Source organism: Tursiops truncatus, chromosome 1 (assembly GCF_011762595.2).
Source record: "Tursiops truncatus isolate mTurTru1 chromosome 1, mTurTru1.mat.Y, whole genome shotgun sequence".
Lineage (NCBI taxonomy): Eukaryota > Metazoa > Chordata > Mammalia > Artiodactyla > Delphinidae > Tursiops > Tursiops truncatus.
The window spans coordinates 171,838,581-171,860,060 of NC_047034.1; the positions used below are offsets into that span (position 1 = coordinate 171,838,581).

The following is a 21,480-nucleotide window of genomic DNA, read 5'->3' on the forward strand; positions in this document are numbered from 1 at the left end:
CAGGCTCGGGCAGCTTTCTGCCAAGTCCCTGAGCAAGGGGGCTCAATCTTCTATTAGGGTCGTGGCAGCTGAGACCCTGGGTGGCAGGGAAGGGGTGGGAGACAGGGGCAAGGTCCAGGGCAGTGGGGACATTTGCTGCTGTCCAGTGTGCTGGGGAACACGGCACCTACTGCCCACAGAGCAGTCAGGCACCTACTGTGTCCTCGGCTGGCTTGTGGGATCTTAGTTCCCCAACCAGGGATTGAACCCCAGGCCCTGGCAGTCAGTGAAAGCGCTGAGTCCTAACCACTGGACTGCCAGGGAACTCCCAGCAAAAATGAACATAATTACCAGCGGTGATGTGTGCTATAAAGGAATGAGCAAGGGGCTGAGACAGAATAAGGGTGTGGGTGGGGCTAGGGCAGGCCTCTCTGGGAGGATATGAAGAGGAACCAGCCACAAGAGGAATAGGGGAGGGCATTCCAGGGAGAGGAAGGCAGTAGGGAAAACATGGGCTTTGAGGTCAGACTTAGGCTTAACTCCTAACACCCTGGTGCTGGCTGTGACCTTGGACAAGTTCCTTCCCTCTCGGAGGCTCTGTTTCCTCACCTGTAACATGGGGCAGCTGGACTGATTGCCCTCGAATGAAGACATGAATACTCCCCTTTGCAGAGCTGCTGGGGACAGAGGCAGGGAAAGGGCGCACTAGGGCCTGGTCCAGAGTTGGTGCCCCACCAGTGGTGGCGCTGGCTGTTCCCACATCACTCTCACCTGGTTTCTAGAGCTCTCTGCTCACAGGGTCCCTTTGCTCTGCAGCTAGATCCAAGAAAAGTGACAAGCCTGGGGAGAGTGGCATGGAGGTGTCCTCCCCTCTGTGATTTTTCCTCTGAGGCTCCCTGAGCTGCAGCCCCCAGGGAGCCAGTGACCCCAAGGTGGGGAAGCATCCATTGGTCCAATTGCCTTTCCCCTGGACAGGCTCCACCTGGGCCAGGTCAGAGCAGAAGTGTCAGTCCTAGCCTAGGGGTGCCCACGTGTGAAGCTGAAATCATACACCCGGGTTGGGGTCTACTGCTTGGCAAACAGCCTCAGAAACCCCCCTGGGCCTCCCCGTCCTGGTTCTGCTCCTCTCCCTCCCTCCATTGTCCCCTCTGCCTGCTCGAAGTCAGGTCAGTTCAGCACTTGTTTCCTGAGCATCTACTGTGCTAGGAGCTGGGCAGGGGTGCAGCAGTGCAGGGAAGTGGGGGCTCCCACAAACTGTAGCAGGGGCAGGTTGCAGGGGGAGGGGGGCAAGCACAGATATGAGTAACAGCAGTATCTGTGAGTGACTGCAGCTCTGTCACATGCCAGCCTGTTACCTTGGGCAAGTCACTTCTCTCTGAGCCTCAGTTTCCTCTCGTGAACCTGGGATAGCAGAACCTCCCTGTGGCTTTGTGAGGATTTGTTGGAATGAATGTGGATGAGTTTTCCTGGCGCTTAGTAGGTGTTCAGGTGAGTTGCTTTTCTCTTCCCATCATATAGAGGACAGAGGTTTGGGGATATTATAGTGAGATGGACAAAAGTGCTGAAGGGAAGGAAGACTTGGTTCTGCTGGAGAATCGAAGGGACATCGTGGTTCCTGTCAGTTAGCATCACTTTCTTGGATTCTGGTAACAGCACCCAATTTCTCTTTGGGAAAGCTCACTCCCACTCTCAGTGCCTGGCTGGAACTATGTAGAAAGAGGCAGTATTTTTCCAGGGTGACAGGATGCAAGCTTGGCACCATTTATGCCAACACTTGGACCAAGACAGACGACAGCAGGGCAAAGATGATAGAGAAGGAGACCCAAATCTATAATGGGCTTCCCTGGTGGTGCAGTGGTTAAGAATCCGCCTGCCAATACAGAGGACACGGATTCAAGCCCTGGTTCGGGAAGATCCCACATGCTGCGGAGCAACTAAGCCTGTGCGCCGCAACAGCTGAGCCTGCGCTGTAGAGCCTGCGAGCCACAACTACTGAGCCCGCGTGCCACAATTACTGAAGCCCGCACGCCTAGAGCCCATGCTCTGCAATGAGAGAAGCCACTGCAATGAGAAGTCCACACACCGCAACGAAGAGTAGCCTCCTCTCGCCGCAACTAGAGAAAGCCTGCGTACAGCAATGAAGACCCAATGCAGCCAAAAATAAATAAATAAATTTACTTTTTAAAAAAAGGAGATAACTGATTACATCACTTAGGCTGCTGGATCCAGCCATGCTTGAAGTCCTACCTCTGGATCTCTGGAGCCAATGCATTCTCTTTTTTCTTCATTTTTCTTCAACCAGTTAAAACTATTTCTGTGGCTTAAAGCAAAGTCATGAGGAATATTGGTGAGACTCCATGGGTCTGGATCATCTCTTCCTCCAAACTCTGCACCACTGTCACCACTGTTGAGAAGCCTGCTCTGATTACTCCAGGTGTCAGGACTCATGTCAATCCTATGGATTCATTTCAAGGCTGCTGGGTTGAACCAATATGCTTTACCCACCAAACGGGGAGCAGGGCTGTGTCTTATTATTCTCCATGTCTCCAGCACCCAGCACAGTGCTTGGCACATAGTAGGGTCTCAGTAATTCTGATGAAATGCAGGAGTAAGAGTAGGGGATCTTAAGGAGCTGCATATGCAAATCATATGAGAAGTAGTAAAGGGTAGTGAGCCGTTAAGAAGCCTGGGCTTTGGAGTCAGACCCACTTGAATTTGGATGTTGGCTCCCCCACTTATTAGCTCTGTGACCTTGGGCAAGTCACTTAATTTCTCTGAACCTTGAGTGTTCTCTGGGAAGATAAAGAAAAGAACAATCAACTCCTTACAAGGTCGTCCTGAAGGCTGGGGGAAAATAATGCAAGAAAAATACGGAGCTCAGGCTTACAATTCCTCACGCAGCTCTTTGCACATAAAATGCAAACATGCTTCTTCTTCCTCTACCCGGGGAGCAGTCTGGTGGACAAAACGGGGAGGCGGGAGACCTCTTCATTCTCTTGCTTCGCTGAGATCCGTTCCTGCTTCTGCCGCCTGAGCCGGTGCCTCCTTCCCAGTCCCTCTTACTCAGCGTGTTCACTGACCCTTCACACCAGAAGGGCTTGGCCGAGACTGAGTTGCAGTCCCTTGTGGGGAGGGGGCGATGCGGAGGGCCCTAGAGGCCACAGTCAGGCTCCGGTCTAAGTGCCCTACGTCCATCATCCTGTTCAGTCCTCTCAACAAGTGGGGAAACTGAGGCACAGAGAGAGTAACTTGCTCAGGGTCATCTCCGTTAGGAAGCTTCTTTCAAGCCCATGTAGTCTAGCTCCAAGCCCTTTTACTAAACAGGCCAAGCGTGTAGGGAAATGTTCAAAAACCAAGTAGGGAGTAACCAAGCCACAGTTATAGCCACATGGAGTTCCCCACTCTCAGGCCCCCAAGCCTGTGTCCACTTGGGCCAGGCAGGGCCCAGCCTCTAGACCTGGCCGTGACAACAACGTCTGGCTCTTAATCCCCTCCTGGTCCAGTGTCCTGAGCTGGCTCTGGCTGGACCCCCCGGTTCCCACAGCCCCCCCTCAACTAAGCACACCCGCACAGCCTTCACGATGAGGGGCGGGACGTGTGGGGTGGCCATGGCGGGGCGTGAGTCTCAGTGGGCTGGAAAGGCCCGTCCTTGACCCAGGCCTTGAAGGTCAGAGCCCCTTCTGTGGACAGAGGAAAGGAAGTCCTGGCATCACTCACTTGAGAGGGTCCCTGAGCCTGTCCCAAGCCCTCGGCTGCTTGCCAGGGGCAGAGCCCCGTTCCCCCACCGACCCCAGACCCCTCCTCGAGCTCCCGCTTCACTGCGAGCCTCCAGCAGCATCTATCCAACACCTCACTGCTCTCTGGCAGTGAGGACCCCCATCCCTGAGACGCCTCCTTGCTGAAGTGTAATGTGGCCTAGACCCTGCCAGGGCCCCTCGCCGGCCTCCCCGCTTCTCTCTTCCGCAGAGGTGGGCTTACTGTGAAGTTAATGAAACTTATGCTCAGGCCTCTCACTTGCACGGCCCCTGTGAGGACTGGGGGTCTCTGGAAGTAATGAAGTGTTGTAGGAGGGAGGGGCAGCCAGGTTACACTCAGGAAACATTTCTCTCTAAGTGTTCCTGGCAAACTGCCCACAGAGATGTCAGAAGAAGGACCCACATCTCCAGGGTTCCAGCAGCTCGTCCTGCTTTTCTTTCCCATTCTCAATCAATATTCACTTTCATATGAATTTTGTATGCTTTTTTCTAAAGGGGACCCTTTCTTTTTTTTTTTGGCCGTACCATGCGGCATGTGGGATCTTAGTTCCCTGACCAGTGATCAAACCTGCGCCCCCTGCCTTGGAAGTGCGGAGTCCTAACCATTGGACCGCCAGGGAAGTCCCTAAAGGAGACCCTTAAAATTGGACTCGTCCTGCTCTTACTCCTTGCAATCCACTCTCCAAGCCGGCCAGGCCATCTCGCTAAAGCAGCACGTGATCATCACACGCCCCGACACCCCTTCTGCGGCTCCCGCTGCTCTTGGGGAAAATGCGAAACCCCTCCCCTGTCCTGGCGATCTGGCCCCAGCCCAATTCCGTGACAGCATCTCCCACCACTGTGCCCGTTGCCTCCTGGGCTCCAGCCACACTGACCCAACCCCTCCTCCATCCCTCAGGCCACTCAGGAGCCTCGAGACCTGCCTGGGCTTCACCACCACCCCATGTCCTGGGAACTCCCCCTCAACCTTCAGGATTGGTTTCTGCAGCTCTTTGTCAGCGAGGTCTCTCTGAACCCCTGACCACATCACACCCTTCACAACACCTGGACCCTCCACTGATAATGACCACACGTGCTTGAGGTAACCCTGCTCTGACCCTGGAGGCCCTCATCTCATTCACCCAGTTGCTCAGGTCCCAAATCAAAGAGTTCCCAGGATTCCTCTCTTCCTCTCAAGCCCACATCTAATTGACCAGGAAATCTTATCAATCTCTCAAAACATGTTCAGAATCCAACCATCCTGGCCACCTCCACGGCCACCACCCTGGTCCAAGCCCCTGTGCTCTCATCTGGGTTGTTTCAAATGCCTTCAAACTGGTTTACTGTTCCTACACTGTCTATTCTAAAAACAGCAAGGAGAGGAATCCTTTAAAAACGTAAAAGTCAGGGCTTCCCTGGTGGCGCAGTGGTTGAGAGTCCGCCTGCTGATGCAGGGGACACGGGTTCGTGCCCTGGTCCGGGAAGATCCCACATGCCGCGGAGCGGCCAGGCCCGTGAGCCATGGCCGCTGAGCCTGCGCGTCCGGAGCCTGTGCTCCGCAACGGGAGAGGCCACAACAGTGAGAGGCCCGCGTACCGCAAAAAAAAAAAAAATAATAAAATAAAAAATAAAAACGTAAAAGTCAGATTATGTCACCTCCATGTGCAAACCCTCCACTAGCTGCCCATCACAGGGGAATAAATTCCTAATGCTGGCCGTGGCCCTGAGCAATCTGGTCCCTGCCCACCTCTGTGACCTCATTCCTGCCACTCCATCCTCTCTCTGAGGCTCCAGCCATGCTAAATTTCCTGCTGTTCCTGGATTCTCCCAGCTTGTTCCCACCTCAGGGCCTTTACCCGTGCCGTTCTCTCAGCCTGGGGTGTTCTTCCCTCACCTTTCCGCTTGGCCTGCTCCTGCAGTCCATTCAGGTCTCCTCAAAGAAGGCTTCTGTGGAAGGCAGCTTCTAAAACGGCCCCCTGAGAACCCCCACCCTCTGCCATGCCCTTGTGTAATCCCTTTCTCTAAAGGGTGGGCTAGACCCAGCGACTTGCTTCTAACCAACAGAATAGAGCAGAAGAGTGGGATGTCGCTTTTAACACGGGGTTACAAAGACAGTGACTTCTGTCCTGCTCATCTTCTGTCTGTCTCCCTGACTTGCATCACAGAGGGAAGCTGGCTGCCATGTCGTGGGCTGCCCTATGGAGAGGCCCACGTGGCAAGGAACTGAGGGAGACCCTGGCCAATAGCCAGAGAGGAACTGAGCCCCTCGGTCCACTAGCCCGTCATAGACTGAATCCTGCCGACAGCAACGTGAGTGAGACTGGAAGTGGATCCTGCTCCAGTCGAGCCTTAGGATGACACCACAGCCTTAGGTGACACCTTGACTGTGGCCTGTGAGACTCTGAGCCAGAAGACCCAGCCAAGCTGCACCTGGATTCCCAACCCCCAGAAAAAGCGAGACGATAAGTGTCTGTTGCTTTACGCTGCTGTTTCAGGGCCATTTGCTACATAGCTGTAGATGACAAATACACCCTCCTTCACCCCTGTCACTCTATCCCCAGGCCCAAGTTTTTTTTTTTTTTTCCCAGCACCAGTTGCTACTTGGGCATCTTGCTCATCCCCAGTGTTTGCCCCAGAGCCTCGCCCCATGCAGATGTTCAGGAATAGGGGAAGGAATGCAGGACATCAAGAGAGACAATGCCATAGCTCAGAAAACCCACAGGTGCGGGGGCTCAGGAGGGAGGAGGAAGGCTCACCCCAACCCCAGGTGCTCCAGAGGTACCGTCCCCTCTCAGCAGGGACTGGGGCGCGGGTTTCCCACCTCTTCAGAAGGATGTTGTTTCGGGCCCAGGATTGGGGATCTCATGGTCCGTGGCAGAACAAGTTCAGCTTCATGGCCCTGTTGCAGACCGTGCCTTTTTGATTTCCTCTGCCCTCTGGACTTCAGGCCTAGTTCTCTTTGTTTGGTAGGGCTCACTAGAGTGATCTAATTTTTATACCCTTGTCAGAGTTTTCACAAAAATAATTTAATAGATAAGAAAAGAATACTATTCCAGCCCACGTGGCCCAATTTTTGTTTGGAAAACAGTCCCTGTGCCCATAAAAAGGAAAGGTCTGCCAAGTCCAATCTCCTCCCAGCCCTGTCCCCACCGGGTCCCGGGCTGTGTGGGGGGGCTGGGAGGCCAGGGAACCTTCCAGCAAAAACATCAGGCCCGAGTTGGAACCCGGTGTCCAGTCTGGCTCTGGCAAGGGGCTGGCCTTGTGCTCACCTAACTGAGCCATTTCCTCCTAGACTGGGGCAAGTTTCCTGCCCAGAGGGAACCAAGCACACTCCCAGGCAGAGGGGGGCTGGGTTCTGTATTGGGGGAGGGGCATCCACAGGCACTTTCCCCACCTCAGTTACTCTGGGGCTGAAAGGCCCCTCCTGGGGGTGGGATGGAGAGCAGGGGATCAGAAGTTGGGCTTGAACTGTCTGTTGGTGGCCATTCCTGGAGGAATGAGCTGAAACCGCCCCGTCCGGCCTTGGGGCCAGCCTGTCCCTGTATCTCAGGTGCACCCAGGGTGGGGAGTGGAATCTTAGGCCAGACTCTGTCTGCTCCAAAGCAGTAGACTTCGGGTGACCACGGTGGGCTTTGCTGAGATGTGGGACCCATTAGAGCCTGGAATCCTCAAAGAACCTTCTCCAGGTCCCACCTCCTCCCTGGTGCCTCCCCTGCCTCTCCCAGACAACCTGACCCTCACAACCCCTTTGGAAGTCCCCTGGCTGGCAGTCTCCTTTGCTCTATGGGGTCCCTCCTGGGAAAGGGCCTCTGAGTTGGGGCCCTCAATCCCCATGGACACAAACTACCTCGTGGGCTGGGTGCCTGGGCCAGGAGAACATGGGTGTGGGTAGAGCCTCAGGCTAACCTGGACAGAAGGTGGTGGGAACAACATTCCAGAACCTACCAGGAATGGACCTGCCATATTTTTTACGCCCACCTCTGTTAGTTTCCCTGGCCCCAATTCTTCAACAAGAAGTGGGGAGCAGGGAACATGCACAGCACTTGAACTCTGCGGGTCAGGCTACCTGATTCAAATCCTGTCTTGCCACTAACTAGCTGTGTGTCCTTGAGCAAGTTACTTAGTCTCTCTGAGCCTCGGTTTCTGAATCTTAAAAGGAATAAGAGTACCTGCCTCTTGGGGCTGATGTTAAAATGAAATGAGATAATAAAAATGCTCAGCGCAGTGCCCAACACATGGTAGTTGTTCTGACAGGCTCAGAGAGGGGCAGTGGCCTACCCAAGGCCACACAGCAAGTAAGCAGGGGAGCTGGTACCCAACATTTTTCCATATACTCTGTGGCCTTCATGAGCTGGGCCCTGCAGGGGATACAAGGCTGAACAGGGCTGAGACGGGAAGGATCCTCGTGTCAGGGTCAGAGGCTGGGGACCAAGAGCACCAATAGAGGCCTAGGCATCATACTCCCTCCAGTTGTTTCTTAGCCTAGGATGGGACAGGATGCGGGCATCATCCACCCAAGAAGCAGGTGAGTCCCAGACCACGTGCCCATCCACGCCACCGCATCCCTGTCATGTCCTCAGCCACAACAATAGTAAATTCCTGAACCCCAGGGACCCAGCTGGCCCATATCCCAGGAGCCTGCCTCAGTCAGAGAGCTCTGTGGCCTTAGGAAAGCCTCTTCACCTCTCTGTGCGTTCATGATTCTGAGACAAATCTGAGAGAATCACCTTTACTGTCTGTGGACAGGGCAAGGGAGGTTGGTAAAGGAGGAAGCCATTCTGAGGATACAATCTCTCCCCACCCCCCAACGCTCCGGGAAGGCAGGGCTGAGGGGCTGTACCCATTGCCCACCCTGAGAAAAAGAGGGTTAACCCAGCAGCCTCCATGCGTCCCCACCCTCTGAGGGGCCCAGCCCCAAATCCTCTCCTCCCTCCCGGGGGCCCTCAGTGCTCCAGGTGGGGGGCAGCCCTGCCGTCCTGCCGCCAGGCAGTATCCTGGGGTCAAGGCCTCCAGGTGAGCCCGGGCGGCTCTGAGAGACTCCAGGTCCTTGCTGAGGTAAGTCAGGAGGGGGCCGTCCCCTGCGGCTGGGCAGGTGCCGAGGGCCGAGGCTGGCTTGGAGCTGACGTGGAAGGCCTCTGGGATGGGAAATCCTGAGGGCAGGCAGGGAGGAAGGGATGGAGGGTGCCACTCAGTTCCCCCATCCCGCAGGGGGACCTCAGCCTCTGATTTTCAGGACCTTCCTCCCGTTCGGGGTCTTCTGGGGCACTGGATAGGGTGGGGGGCGCCCGTCCCGTTCCTAGTGACCCTGGCTACCGAGGGGTCAAAAGTTAACCCCAGGTAGGAGAGGGGATTTCAGCTGCCTCCGACCCCCACCCCAACGGAGGTCACCCGGCTCTTCTGAAAACTTGTCGAGGCCCCCAGGGCTGTCTGGAGTGGGGCTTCAGTGTCTGGGGCACGTTCAGGGAGGGGGTGCCCACCTGTATCTGGCAAAGATCAAACAGGGTGCGGGTGTACAGCAGGCACCAGAACTCGCCCAGCAGGGAGGTGAAGATGCCCACGAGGTCCAGCCAGCGGCCCACGGTCAGCAGCAGCAGAAAGAGGCCGCACATGCGTACCAGCACCGTCTGGACCTGGCTCTGCAGGCCGGGATGCTGCTGCCGCTCCTCTGCAGAGACACGGTCCCTGTCACCGTCCGCCTGTCTGCCTGCCCTGAGGTCCAGCCGAGTCGGTTGCCTGGACCCCCCAGCTCCCCCCGCCGCTCTCCTCAGCGCGTGCCTTCCCCTCGCCAGGCAGCCCCGCTCCCTTCCTTCTCACCCCACACCCACTCCCAGCAACTACAGGGGCGCTTCTTCCTCCCAGGCCTCACTGCCCACCCCCAGTCTCCCCCTGCAGTCAGGACAGGAGGTGTCCTGACTCCTCTTTCCTGCACTCCCGCGTCCGTTCCATCAGGAAGCCCTATGAGCTCTTTCTACCAAGTAGATCTGGGTCCCAGCGCCCTTCATCTCTCACAGCAGGCTCCTCACTGGGCTCCCATCTTCTGATCTTGACCCTACAACTCAGTGTGTTCTCAGCAGCCGGTAGCCTTCCCAACACACTAACGAGGTGAAATCATTCCCCTGCTTACAATCCTCCCAGGACTTCCCACTGCATTTGGAGTAAACTCCAAACTCCTCACCTTGGGAGGTCCTGCCCCATGTGACCGGAGTCCCCTCTCCGACCTCATCTCATCTCTGACTTGGTCCCCCTTGCTCTCTAGCCCCAGCGATCCAAGTTTTCACCAAGCATGCTAGATTCCTTCCCACCACAGGGCCTTTGTACCTGCTGTTCTGCCTGCCTGACTGCCCTTCCTTGTCCTGACTCTTCCATCCCATCCCTACCCTGCAGCCAGGTGGCTCCTCCTAGAGCCCAGATCTGATCAGGTCACTTTCCCCTGCTTAAAACCCTGCAATGGGGCTTCCCTGGTGGCGCAGTGGTTGAGAGTCCGCCTGCTGATGCAGGGGACACGGGTTCGTGCCCCGGTCCGGGAAGATCCCACATGCCACGGAGCGGCTGGGCCCGTGAGCCATGGCCGCTGAGCCTGCGCGTCCGGAGCCTGTGCTCCACAACAGGAGAGGCCACAACAGTGAGAGGCCCGTGTACCGCAAAAAAGTAAAATAAATAAATAAATAAATTTAAAAAACCCCTGCAATGGCTTCTCATCACACTGCCTTGCCAGGATGATGACAGCTCTCCATCAGGCCCCTGTGAACCCAGCCAGCCTCATCTGCTCCACTTGCCTCCGTGACAGCACTCCGTTTTCATGCCTTGTCTCACTTCTGGGTTTGGCATTTATGGTTCCCTCTGCCAGGATTTTCTTTGCTCCCTCATCTCTCCCAGGGGCTCCTGCTTATCCTTCAAGGCCCAATTCAAGTACCGTGTCTCCAGGCTCCCCCTGCACGCTGCACCCTTATCTGAGTTGCCCCACTGTGTGGCCCCTGCTAGCAGGCTGGGTGCTCTGGGATGGCAGGGGCAGGGTCTGAGTGTCGTCGGCCTCCCCAGGGCCTAGCACAGCGCTGGGCCTGGGTCAGACGGTGGGATGTGAGTGTCGAGTGAATGAACTGCCGCCCGCGACCCTCACCCTGCATGTAGATGACCAGCAGGGCGTAGCAGATGGTGAGCGGCATCCAGAAACGCACAGCCTCCGAGGTGGTCAGGAAGTCCCGGTTGAGGAGGGTCACGGCTGCCAGGTTGCCCACTGCAAAGGTCACGGCCAGGGCGCGGCCCAGCAGCCGGGGGAGGCTGCAAGCGCCAGCCAGCAGGCCCAGGCAGACCCCACAGTAGCGCTGGCTACTGTGCAGCTCGTAGAGCTGGCAGACGTGGCGGCAGAGGCGCCGGCTGCCCGAGCGGAGCAGCGCGGCCAGCCCCAGGCCCAGCAGCAGGTTCAGCGTGCGGTGCGGGGCGCCCTCCTGCAGGAAGCTCAGGCTGCAGGTCAGCCCGCAGCCCAGCGAGTACTGGCACAGTAGGTACAGCTGCAGCCTCTCGGTGCCCCGGGCGCCCTGGGCGGGGGAGGGGGCAGAGAGGGGCCACGATTGTGTGCGCTCAGCCCACTCCTCACCGCGCGGGGACCCAGAGGGTGTCAAGGTACAGGTGGTCCACTCTGTGGGAGGCCGTTCCCGAAGAGGGAATATTGCCTTCAGGTCAAGCCCTACTGGAATCATTTCTTTCAGCTTAATTTCAATCGTGATTATTACTTGGGACCTATCTGCTTGCTGAAGGGTGGTGGCTCAAAGCCTTCGAGGCCTGGGTTCAAAGCCCGACTCTACTTCTTGCTGGTTGTTGGCCACAGATAAGCCACGTAGCATCTCTGAGCCTTAGTTTCCCACGTGGGAGATCGGGATCACAGCAGACTTTTATCCCTTGTGGTTCTGAGGATGAGACGATGCACTCAAAGCATCTAGCACCGTGCCTGGCTCACGGGAAGCTCTCGACATCCGGGAGCTGCTGTGTTATCTTCTTGGACTGGGGTGGTGTCCACTCTGAGTGGAGACTTGGCTTTGGCGATGACAACCGGGCCCAGTTTCCTGTATTTGGGGGTGAAAACTAGGGCCCAGGGCCGGGCAGTCCTCACCCACCACCTGCCTGTGGTCTTACCTTGTCCAGGGAAAGCAGCATGGAGACAGCCCGGAGGGAGAACTCGAGCACCACAAGGGCGGCCACCCGGACCTGCACGACCGTCAGGATCAGGGCCAGCCCTGCCAGGTGCACGGTCTCCAGCGAGGCCCACTGGGCCCGCAGCCGTTCCTTTTCAAGCCGCCGCTCCGGGTCACTGTGGAGGTAGAGGGGGCACGGGCAGAGGGGCAGAACCACCAGCCTCGTCCCTGGAGGGGGTACCGGTGCCCCCAGCCACACCCTGGGGGTTAAGGACGGGTGGTCTCTCCCTCCCAGTCCTGCCCTCGGAGGAGGCCAGAGTCGCATGCAGTGTGGGCTCCAGGGGCCTGGGAGGGGGCCGGGGAGGCGGGCACTCACTTGGTACAGCCCACGAAGAAGTAGACCTTCAGGAGGTTGTTCAGGACGGAGACTCCGCAGGCCCCGACGAGGCCTGACGGGGTTAGTAGGGAGGGTAGGCAGCTTGGTAGGGTTAGAGGAGGGGGCAGTGGGAGACGCACGTGGGTGGGGTTCGTCTTGCGCCGGGCTGGTGCCCCGGAGGGGGTGGGGCTGAGGGGGATGGGGGAGGGGCTCACCTTGCAGGAGGGCGTCGAGGAGGCCGGAGCCCCACTCAAGGGAGGGGAGGCTGGGGAGCCAGGAGGGGAGGGACAGCAGGGAGAACATGGCCGCCAGGATCCAGCCCCAGCCTCCGGCCTGGTCTGCGCCAGAGACACCGCAACGTCACCACCACCGGGCAAAGGTGGTGGAGGCGAGGGGAGGGGCTGGGAGGGGTCAAAAGCCCGGGCGAGGGGAAGGGAGGGAAGGGGAGGGGAGGAGAGCCAGGGCCTTAAACCTTTGGGCTGCTGGGTTAAGACCGCTGCCCAGGGTCTCCCCATTTGGGCAGCATGGGGTGGGGGGCATCTCTGGGTGGGCTGGTCTCTGTCCTGCTTTTCTCAGGACAGAGACCAACCCACCCCTGGGCCTTGCCACCCATCCCTTCCTGAAGCCCCAGGCCTCGCCTCTTCTGCCCTCCCCCAGCCTCCAGTCTGGGTCCCGCCCTCAGCCCAAGGTCTGGAAGGGGGGTTTCGATCTCCCCACAGCCTGAGGTCAGGCTCTGCTCTCTCAGCCCAAGGTCTGGAAGGGGGCGTCGCTCCCGCCACAGCCCGGGGCTGGGATCCAGCTCTGGGCCCTCCCCTCCTGCGCCGTAGGGCAGCCCGCCTTGACGATCCTCCCCGTGTCCACTAGGTGGCAGGCCTCACTTGGCCTACGGGGCGGGGCTGGCTCGCCCCAGTTCTTTTGGATCCTCCTTTCTCAGACCGAGGAGAGCGAGCCAAGGGTGTGGGTTCGGGGGTCGGGAGACTGAGGCTGCCAGCAGAGGGGAGTCGTTGAAGTAGACAAAATAGAAAACTTTATTGGTTTGGAGTGTGCAGCAGGGCTGCCCCTGGGGAGCAGCGCTTTGCAGACATGGGGTGTGGCAGGGAAGGTAGTTCAGGCTGCTTGACCTCTCCGCCAGTCCTGCCCCTTCAGGGACTCAGCATCCACTTCTGTAGCACAAAGGTCGGTGCAGGCCTTAGGAACACGCCCATGGTGGGAGGGTGGCTGCAGCGTGGGGAGAGAGCCTGGGATGAGGCCGCCCAGCTCTACTACCTTGGGCAGGTCACTTCCTTTCCCGGGACCTGAGTCTGCTCACCTGAACAACAGGCACCATCAAGCGCTACCTTCCAGGACTGTCGTGAGAATCTGTGCCAATGTCCACAGTGCTGGGCACCTAGGGGACCCTCAGTAAAAGCCCTCAGTTGATGCGCTGAATTGCGTCCCCTCCCCCTCCCCAGATTCATCTATTGAAGTTCTAACCTCAGAATGTGACTCTTCGGAGTCCTAAAGAAAGCAATTCTCAAAGGAAGTATTGATGAGTAAGTTAATATGCGGTCATTAAGGGTGGATCCTAATCCAATATGACTGGTGTCCTTATAAGAAGGGACTAGGACACAGACACACAGAGGGAAGACCGTGTGGGGACATGGAGAAGACGGCCATCTGCAAGCCAAGAAGAGAGGCCTCAGAGGAAACCAACCCTGCCGACACCTTGATCAGACATCTGGCCTCCAGAATTATGAGAAAGTAACGTTCTGTTGTTTAAGCCGCTTGGTCTGAGGTCCTCTATGACGGCGGCCCTGGCAGTCTAGCACAGACGATGACATTACGGCCTCACGGTGCTCCCCAGGGCCCCCACGTGTACAGTGATCCCTCAGGGGCACCCCAGCACCCACGGTCCTGGCTCTTGCCAAGGGCACAGGTCTGGGCTGGGCAGAGCGGGGTTCTCTGCCCCTTCAAAGCTGTGTGGCTGTGGTCAAAGCACTTCACCTTTCTGAGCCCCCGCTTCCGAACCAGTAACAGAGCATTTCACCGTCTCCTACTGTGTGAGGACTAAGCGATCTGGCCCACGTAAGTGGCCCAGCTCATGGTAATGTTCACACCCTGAAGCAGTTATTATAACAATGGGGTAAGGTTACCCAGGACAGAGAGGGAAGAGAAACTTTCTGGAGAACAGAGTGGGTGGTGATTCAAGGCGGATCCGTTGGCCCTGGGTGGGCCACGGGGCTGGGTTGACCACAGCTGTCTACACTCTCCCCGAACCTGCGGCAGGGCCTAGGCCTGGGCGGGCTCCTGGACGGCCATTCCCAGGTGGAGCAGGCCGTCGCTTCCTGCCAAGGGCACGGCTGTGTCAGGGTGAAGGACGCTGCCTAGCTGCCCTGGTGCTGGGCCCGCCCGGCCAGTTTCCGGAGCTCATCCCAGAAGAGCATGCTGAGGATGGTGTGGGGACCCAGGCGCAGGTAGGTGGGGCCCAGACCCTTGTAGAGCGCCAGGGGGCCCTCCTGCCGCCAGATCTTCACCAGGCAGTCGGCGAGGCCACCATACAGCCGGCCCTGGGGACAGACACAGGGCAGACATCACTACAGGTGTCGTGGGGCCTTGGCTGGCACAATGGGGTGTGTCTGTGTATGGGCTTCTGAGTGCCCACATCAGAAAGGGCACTCCCCCAAGCTCGGCAAATCACATAACAGTAACCCTTCGGGCTGTGAAAGTTCAAAAAGGGCCTCTTCCTCCAGGCAGCCACAGCCCCAGGCCAGGCGCTCAGCTTGGTTAGTGGCACGCGGGTGGATGTCGCCGCTAACTCAGCCCGTGGAGGGCACCTCTGTGTTCGGCACACCTTGCACCAGTGTACATGACGGCCCCTGTGCACCTGTGAGGCTGGGGGGTCAGGCCTCGATTCCACTTCAGGCTCCCCCACCTACCGGCTGCGTGACCTCAGGCGAGTCACTTGATCTCTCTGAGCCTCAGGCTTCTCATCAGGAGAACGAAAGTTGTTGTGAGGACAGAATAGGATCCAGGTGTGAAAATGCTTAGTACGTGCCTGGGACATAGGTGTTCAGCAAACAAGCCGAATTAATGTGTGTGTGTGGCACACTTCTCCGTGTCTCTGGCTGTGTGTGTGTGTGCGTGTGTGTGTGTGTGTGTGTGTGTGTGTGTGTGTTGGGGGATGCTGTCCAGCTCCCACGCCCTCCCCCACTCTGTCCCCTGCTCACCCTGCCCGCTCCGTCCACAGGCTGATTGTACAGCCGCGTGCTGACCACGTCGAAGGGGGTCATGACCGTGACCACAGCTACGCTGCTGATCATGCCGCCGGCCAGGGCCACGAGCCAGCTGTCCTCTGGGAGCCACTGTGGGGACATACAGGCTGCTGAGCCCTGTAGTGCCCTCCCCCGCTCCCCCCTCCCCCACGTGGCGCCCACCCCATCCTCTCAGCGCCCGGGGGCTGGAAGAGCTAGAGAAAGGGGGGCAGATGAGGCCCCTCCGGCCACTCCCCCCCCGCCCCCCGCCGCCCTGAGCTCCTTTAAGCTGGAGGGTTCACTGCGGACTCTCCACTCTTGCTGGACCTGAGGGCCAGAACCACGGCCCTGAGGGCAGAGTCAGGGCCCTCGGCTTCCTTAAGGGGCCTGTCACCACCCCCTGGGCTTCCCTGCGTGGGGTCCAGCTGGAGATGTGGAGGCGCGATAAGGGGCGCGGGTGCCCCCGCTCCTTACCTGTTGCTCCTGCACCCAGGCCTTGGCGGAGGCGAAGGTGGCCAGCTGAGCAGCCGAGCCCACCATGACCCGTGGCACGGCCCCACCCACACCCTGCCACAGCCCCGCCAGGCCCCGCTGCCGCCAGATGGTCCCCAAGGCATCCAGGACGTTCTGCAGGGAGAGGGCACAGGGTCACTGGGCGGCCCCTGCCCGCCCAGGGGCCCATCCAGCCCACCCAGCCGGGGAAGCCCCGGGGAGTGACGGTCCCCACCTGGTGAGGGTGCTGGTGTCCCACAGCCATCGCGGCCACCGTCTGAGCCTGCAGCTGCGTTTTGACCTGTGAGAGCAGGGGTGACACAGGGCCTGGGGCTGGAACCTTAGAAGACCCTGGACGAGCTGTGCGTGTTGAGGGCACCCCTCCCCGGGCCCTGACACCCAGACCTCCCTGAGCCCACACCCGCAGCCTTGGGGGTGTGTGTGTGTGGAATAGGGTTGGAGTCGGCTTGGGTCTGCATCTGGCTGTGACCTGGGACAAGTGACTTAACCTTCTCTCCGCCTGTCTGCTCACCCTTGGAAGGCTGCTCTGGGGACCAAGAGAGATGATGACTGTAGCATCCAGGCGAGGGTGTGGGGCCCTCTCTCGATGGAAGCTTTATGCTCAACTTGCATAGGGCGTGCAGGGAGACAAGTGACCACGGGGCCCTGAGCCAGCACACCTCCTGCCACCCTCTGCCCCCTCCCCCGGCTCAGGACCAGTGGGGCGGGGGCCCCAGGGGAGCAAGGTTCAGGGCGAGGCCCTGGTGCCCTGGACCAAGGGGCAGATTCCAGGCCTGGGCAGGGATGTCCCGGGGAGCAGCCCCACCCCATCTGCTCCACGGAGGCCAGCCCAGGAGGCTGCAGAGCCCCCATGGGAGCTGGGTCCCAGGGTGGGAGCAGATGGAGACAAGGCACTCACCAGGTAAGCAGGGCTCCCCACGAAGGCTCCCAGTGCCCCTGCCACAGCGCCCGCGACCACGGTGCCACCCGGCTGCTGGGCGAGCCCGGCCTGGCATGCCAGGCTGTAGCAGTAGAAGCGGACGCCGTTCATGAGGCCCTGGTAGAGGAGGCCGGCAGCCAGCCCCTTCTGCAGGCCGCACAGCCCATCTGCACGGGCCACAGCGACGACGGAGGCCACAAAGCCCCGGTAGTGCCGAGGATAGGTGCCCCGGGCCTGCAGCTCCCCCTGCAGCTGCAGCCGCGTCTTCACCACCTCCAGGGGGTTGGTGAAGACACAGGCCAGGCAACAGGCCGAGGCGCCCAGCACCAGGTCCACAGCTGGAGCCACCGTCTCCTTGGCCTCCGGGCCAGGGGCCGGCTGTGCCCGTGTCAGAGGCATGGGCACGGGCCCTGGGGTGGCGGTGCTTAGGCTGTCTTCACTCCCACAGGGCCACAGGGCTGGGGATCGAGGGAGCCTGGGGCCATGTCTGGAGGGCAGAGGTCCGGGTCAGAGAGGCCGGCTGCTGCCAGGCGGCTTGCTCTATCTCAGGAGTCCACCTACTCTGCTCCTTCCTGGGAGCCTGGGACACGCCCCCGCCGGCTCTGGACCAATCCCAGCTTCCTACGTCCCCCACACCTCCCTGCCAGGGAGGGCCTGGACCCTGGGATCTGGGGGAAAGGTCACCTGGGCCCCAAGGGAGACACGGGGGGGTGGGGTGGGGGTGGGGGGGGTGGGGCAGAAAGTGCCAATGAGCCAAGACACCTCCTCCCGACCCTCGGGTCCTCCAGCCTCCCCTCTGGCCCCGGGCAAAGCGCTGGTGCCCAGCCTTCCCTCTGGCCCTGGGCAAAGCGCTGGCGCAGCTGCCCTCCCTCGGGCTTGCCCAGTCCTGCTGTAGCTCAGGGCCCTGGGCAAGAGGCAGCTGCTTGGGAGGCTCCTCTCAGCAGCTCAGCAACGCCCCCCCCCCCGCCCCGCCCCCCTGCCACTGTGTGCCGTCCCCTTTCCCGGCCTCAGTCTTCCAGTCTGGCTCCCACGGTCTGTGGTCCCACTGCCAGTGAGAGCAGAGGGCTCCGGAGTCGTGTGGAACTGATCTGGAATCCCAGGAGCGGCTATTAGGTGTGCCCTGGGCAAGTCAGTTCCTTTCTTTGAGCTTCGGTCTGTCCATCTGTAAGATGGGGATGTGGATACCCACTGCAGAGGTTCTTCGGAGGATCACAGATGTGTGAAGAACGCCTACCCCTAGTCCTGCCCCTCCTCTTGGTGGGAGCTGCTCCTGGGCTGTGGTTCTCTGGAGCAGAGGCCCAGGCATGGGAATGGACCTTTGTGCCTGGTGAAGAGGGACCTCCCAGCCCCGGGCATTACTGTCAGGTGCCAGGCTGCTCAGGTCGGGGGCCGGCACCACCTTGCCCACCTCGGCCTCGGCCCCATGGTACCTCTCTCCTGCCAGGGCCACCCTGCGTCACCCGAGTCCCAATCAGAACCAGAGGCAGGGCCGCCCTGCCCAGAACCCCACCTCTGTGGCCTCCGCACCTGCTTCTTCCAGGTGGCCACCCCTTTCCTCCCAGCTGTGAGGCCCTGGAGGCCGCAGTGCTGAGGGGCTTGAGGGCTGCAGAGCTCCTCCTAGGCCTGGCAGGCTGGGCACCCTCCGGCCAGCCCCGGGGTAGCAGCTCAACAAGAGGTCTTGGGGACAGCCTGGATTCTCCCGGGTTGATCCCGAGTGGCCGGCACTCAGCCCCCAGAGCTGGGGGAGGCAGGGCAGGCAGGAGTGCCCTGCCCTGGCCGTGTAGCCACGGCCTGGGACCCGAGCTGGTGGCTGCCCTCCCCTGGCCACTGCAGGAAACAGGAAGGAGGGCAAAGGTCTGGCCAAGAAGCTCCCAGGGCCCGAACTCCTCCACTCAGTGAGTGCTGGGGGGCAGCGGCCAGTGATCTGGATCCCAGTGTGGGCACAGAGCATCTGACGGAAGAGCATTTGTGGAATGAACGAGGAACAAAGGGCCGAGTGGCCTGAGAGGAGGTGCCGGAGATCCCTCCCCTCCACCCTGGTCAAAAAGGGCCAGTGACGAGTCTTGGCAATATAACATGTCTATTTTATTTTAAAAAACAAAACCCAGGCCACCTGACCCCTTCCCCCAGAGGGCCCTCTTGGGAAGGACCTGGCTCCAGCCAGGCAGGGGACACAGGCTGGTGGGCTTTGCTCCTCTCCAAGCCCTCCTCCCTCCCCTTTGCTCCTGGCAAAAAGGAGATGGCCTGATCCCTGGGTCCTACAGGCACTGCCAGGTTTGGAGGAGGGGAGGTAGGGGGCCGTGGACATGCAGGGCCTCCTGGTAGCCAGGGAGGGCCATCCCGGCCCCCTGCAACCCCCCGGGCCCTGGAAGGCAGGGAGCAGTGTGCTTGGGGATGGAGCTAGTGAGGAGAAGACATGCACTGAGACCGCGGTGTTCCAGCTTCCCTCCCAGCCGGGTGAATGTTCAAACATGAACAGGGATGGCCGGGCACTCAGAGCCCCCAGGGCGGCCTAAGCCTCTGCCCGGGCCCCTGACCCAGGGGAGGAAGAGGGGCTCCTGCCCTCTGAGTCCTGCTCCCCTCGTGGAGTGAGGCGGTGGCCCCGGGGAAGGGGGCCGTGCATCTGCAGAGCCCATAGGGCTCGGACCCTCTGCCCCCAGCACTTCCCAGTTGCCACCTGCCGGGCAGGAGGCCCAGGGTGCTGGGCACCCGTTCTGGGTCCCTGGGAGGGAGACCTTGTCTCAAGCCCCACTCGGTGGTTCTGCTGCCCGGGAACGAGGGCGGGAGCCTGGCCCCAGCAGCCGCTTGCCCGCCTCCCTCTCCGGCCCCTCCAGGACGCCCGCCAGCTCCGCCTCAGCACCAGGGGTCCCGGGAGGCTCTGCCCCGGCACAGGCTGTCGCTCCGCTGCCAGGCGCTGTGGATGAGGCTCAGGGCGTCCTCGAACTTCTTCTTGTTGGAGGCTTCCTGGATGGCCTTACGGGGGAGGTCCACCTGGGTGGGGCGTGCAGGGAACCTGAGGGCTGCACCGAGAGCCCCCAGGGAGCGGAGGGGCCGTGGGGTTCCCCCGCACCGGGTGTAACCTTGCCCTGAAACTACATCCACGCTGCTGAGATCTCGGGCTCCTCAAGGAGGGGCTCAGGCCGACGGGGTGCGGCTCCCTGAGCCGCCTCCTTCCAGGGAAGGCCCCGGTTCTCGGAGGAGGGGGCTGGGGGTGGGGCCGGGAGGCGGGCCGTGGAACTCCGCCCAGGGCTGGTCCGGAGCTTCCGCGGGGCAGCCCAGCACGCGCTCAGACTGCGATCTGTGCAGGCATTCGATGAGGCCCTCTCAGCCTGGTGCTGCGCTCCATGCCCCCATCATCCGGGCACAGCTCTAGCCCCACCGTAGGCACTTAATGCCAGCTTTTTCAGGGTAACTGAGAAGGTCAGGAATGGCGTTTCCTGGGCTCTATGCTTAGCTTTAGCCTCACACTCACTGGGAGGCAGGGTCTTGCCCCTTTGGTTTTACAGGTTCATGTCCACCCCAGAGCTCCTAGTATGGTGCTGCCCCAGGCCCCCAACTCCTGCCTCGGTCTGTGCCGTGCAGGGGCTCCTTTCCCTAGGGAACGGCTCCACTCCGCAGGGGCCTGGGCAGCCGGGTACCTGGTAGATGGTTTTCCACCCGGAGTTCAGTGCAGACAGGAATCGGTCCAGTTCAGATGTGCAGCTCAGGTAAATGACCCAGGGTGGGAGGGGCTGCTGGCTGTCCTGGGAAAACTCCTGGGGAGAGCGGGGGCCCCAGGTGAGCAGACACAGCGCTCCTTCGTTAGGGCCTGCCTCCATCGCCCCCCACCCGACTCACCAAGACACAGTACTCCTTGCCCGGTTCAGTGGAGACAGTGCTGATGTCGGCCAGCTGGGCGGTGCCCAGGGAGCGGAAGAAGCTGGTCTGGCAGTCCTCGTGGCACGTGAAGAGGCGGTCATCCGTGATCACCAGGCAGCAGGGGATGCAGGGGCTGGGAGTTACCCCCTGGGGGATGACCTGAAGGCACCAGCAGAGCGGAGGGGAGAGGCAAGCTGGAGCTCTCCAGGGCTGGTCTGCACCAGGACTCCCCGCGTCAGGGGCCTGCCAGCCCCTCTGCCCCTCCCTCCAGAGGCCAGGAGTACAGGGGCCGACAGGGGTGATGGTGGGAATGTCAGGCCACAGGCGGCCCTAACCTCCAGGGTTCACTCCTGGGCTGGCCCCTGGAAGTCCCATCTTGGTCCTCAGAGGCCGCTGCATGACTCGCATGGGCTTGGGGAAGGGACCCTGGGGACCCGGGGTGGGGTTGGGAGGTGGTGAGCGGTGGGGCAGGAGGCCCTCACCCCTTTGGACACGGCCTGGCAGAGGTGCTGCATCCAGTCAGCCATCTCAGCCTCGCTGCCGGCGCTCAGCTCCAGGCAGGGCCGGTCGGCGAGGATGACCTGGAAGGCGTGGGGCCGGTCCGTGGTGCTGGATCTCCGACAGCCACCGCACTGCTCCCCCCTGGGCCAGAGGTGGAGGGTGAAACGGGAGCAAGGGAGCAAGGGGGCAGGGGGGCGAGGGGCGCGGGCGGAGCCCCTGGGGTTGGCCTGCCCCGGAGTCC

The 21,480-nt window shown here is 60.4% G+C and overlaps 3 protein-coding genes across 8 annotated transcripts in view; all 3 read right to left on the minus strand.

The window, feature by feature from the left end:
• Positions 1–2,183: 2,183 nt before the first annotated feature.
• TMEM82 (transmembrane protein 82) lies at positions 2,184–13,095 on the minus strand. 3 transcript variants are annotated; one of them, XM_033842829.2, is made up of 6 exons: positions 12,434–12,668; positions 12,219–12,291; positions 11,844–12,018; positions 10,831–11,248; positions 9,191–9,378; positions 2,184–8,863 (listed from the first exon to the last, which is right to left on the minus strand). In XM_033842829.2, the coding sequence occupies exons 1-6, from the start codon at positions 12,519–12,521 to the stop codon at positions 8,774–8,776; spliced, it is 1,032 nt and encodes a 343-aa protein (XP_033698720.1). In that variant the 5' UTR covers positions 12,522–12,668; the 3' UTR covers positions 2,184–8,773. The 3 variants fall into 3 exon arrangements, with proteins under 3 accessions (XP_033698720.1, XP_073651687.1, XP_073651690.1); XM_073795586.1 differs by having other exon boundaries at positions 12,219–13,095; XM_073795589.1 differs by lacking the exons at positions 12,219–12,291; positions 12,434–12,668 and having other exon boundaries at positions 10,831–11,617; positions 11,844–11,982.
• A 133-nt stretch (positions 13,096–13,228) lies between these two features.
• Positions 13,229–18,813, minus strand: SLC25A34 (solute carrier family 25 member 34). 2 transcript variants are annotated; one of them, XM_073795608.1, is made up of 6 exons: positions 16,860–18,813; positions 16,473–16,566; positions 16,176–16,241; positions 15,923–16,075; positions 15,425–15,559; positions 13,229–14,764 (listed from the first exon to the last, which is right to left on the minus strand). In XM_073795608.1, exons 1-6 carry the CDS (start codon positions 17,277–17,279, stop codon positions 14,625–14,627), a joined length of 1,008 nt encoding a protein of 335 aa, XP_073651709.1. In that variant the 5' UTR covers positions 17,280–18,813; the 3' UTR covers positions 13,229–14,624. The 2 variants fall into 2 exon arrangements, with proteins under 2 accessions (XP_073651709.1, XP_033698710.1); XM_033842819.2 differs by lacking the exon at positions 16,473–16,566.
• A 130-nt stretch (positions 18,814–18,943) lies between these two features.
• PLEKHM2 (pleckstrin homology and RUN domain containing M2) overlaps positions 18,944–21,480 on the minus strand; it is a 38,113-nt gene continuing 35,576 nt past the window's right edge. For all 3 annotated transcript variants that reach the window (XM_073795576.1, XM_073795571.1, XM_033842838.2), the window contains 4 exons: positions 21,221–21,380; positions 20,718–20,897; positions 20,519–20,635; positions 18,944–19,871 (listed from right to left, as the gene is read on the minus strand). In XM_073795576.1, coding sequence (XP_073651677.1) covers positions 19,734–19,871; positions 20,519–20,635; positions 20,718–20,897; positions 21,221–21,380 — 595 coding nt within the window. In that variant the 3' untranslated portion in view covers positions 18,944–19,733. The remainder of the gene's footprint in view (positions 19,872–20,518; positions 20,636–20,717; positions 20,898–21,220; positions 21,381–21,480) is intronic.

Excerpts from the sequence above, each read along its gene's own strand:
- SLC25A34 (XM_073795608.1), bottom strand. The coding sequence starts at position 17,279 with ATGCCTCTGACACGGGCACAGCCGGCCCCTGGCCCGGAGGCCAAGGAG. Across the intron at positions 16,567-16,859 it reads TGGGGAGCCCTGCTTACCTG|TTGAGCATAAAGCTTCCATC; the intron begins GTGAGTGCCTTG and ends GCCCTATGCAAG. Across the intron at positions 16,076-16,175 it reads GACACCAGCACCCTCACCAG|AACGTCCTGGATGCCTTGGG; the intron begins GTGGGGACCGTC and ends CTCTCCCTGCAG.
- TMEM82 (XM_073795586.1), bottom strand. The coding sequence starts at position 12,733 with ATGGGGAGACCCTGGGCAGCGGTCTTAACCCAGCAGCCCAAAGGTTTA. Across the intron at positions 12,019-12,218 it reads TTCTTCGTGGGCTGTACCAA|TGACCCGGAGCGGCGGCTTG; the intron begins GTGAGTGCCCGC and ends CTACCTCCACAG. Across the intron at positions 8,864-9,190 it reads TTGATCTTTGCCAGATACAG|GATTTCCCATCCCAGAGGCC; the intron begins GTGGGCACCCCC and ends GCCTGCCCTCAG.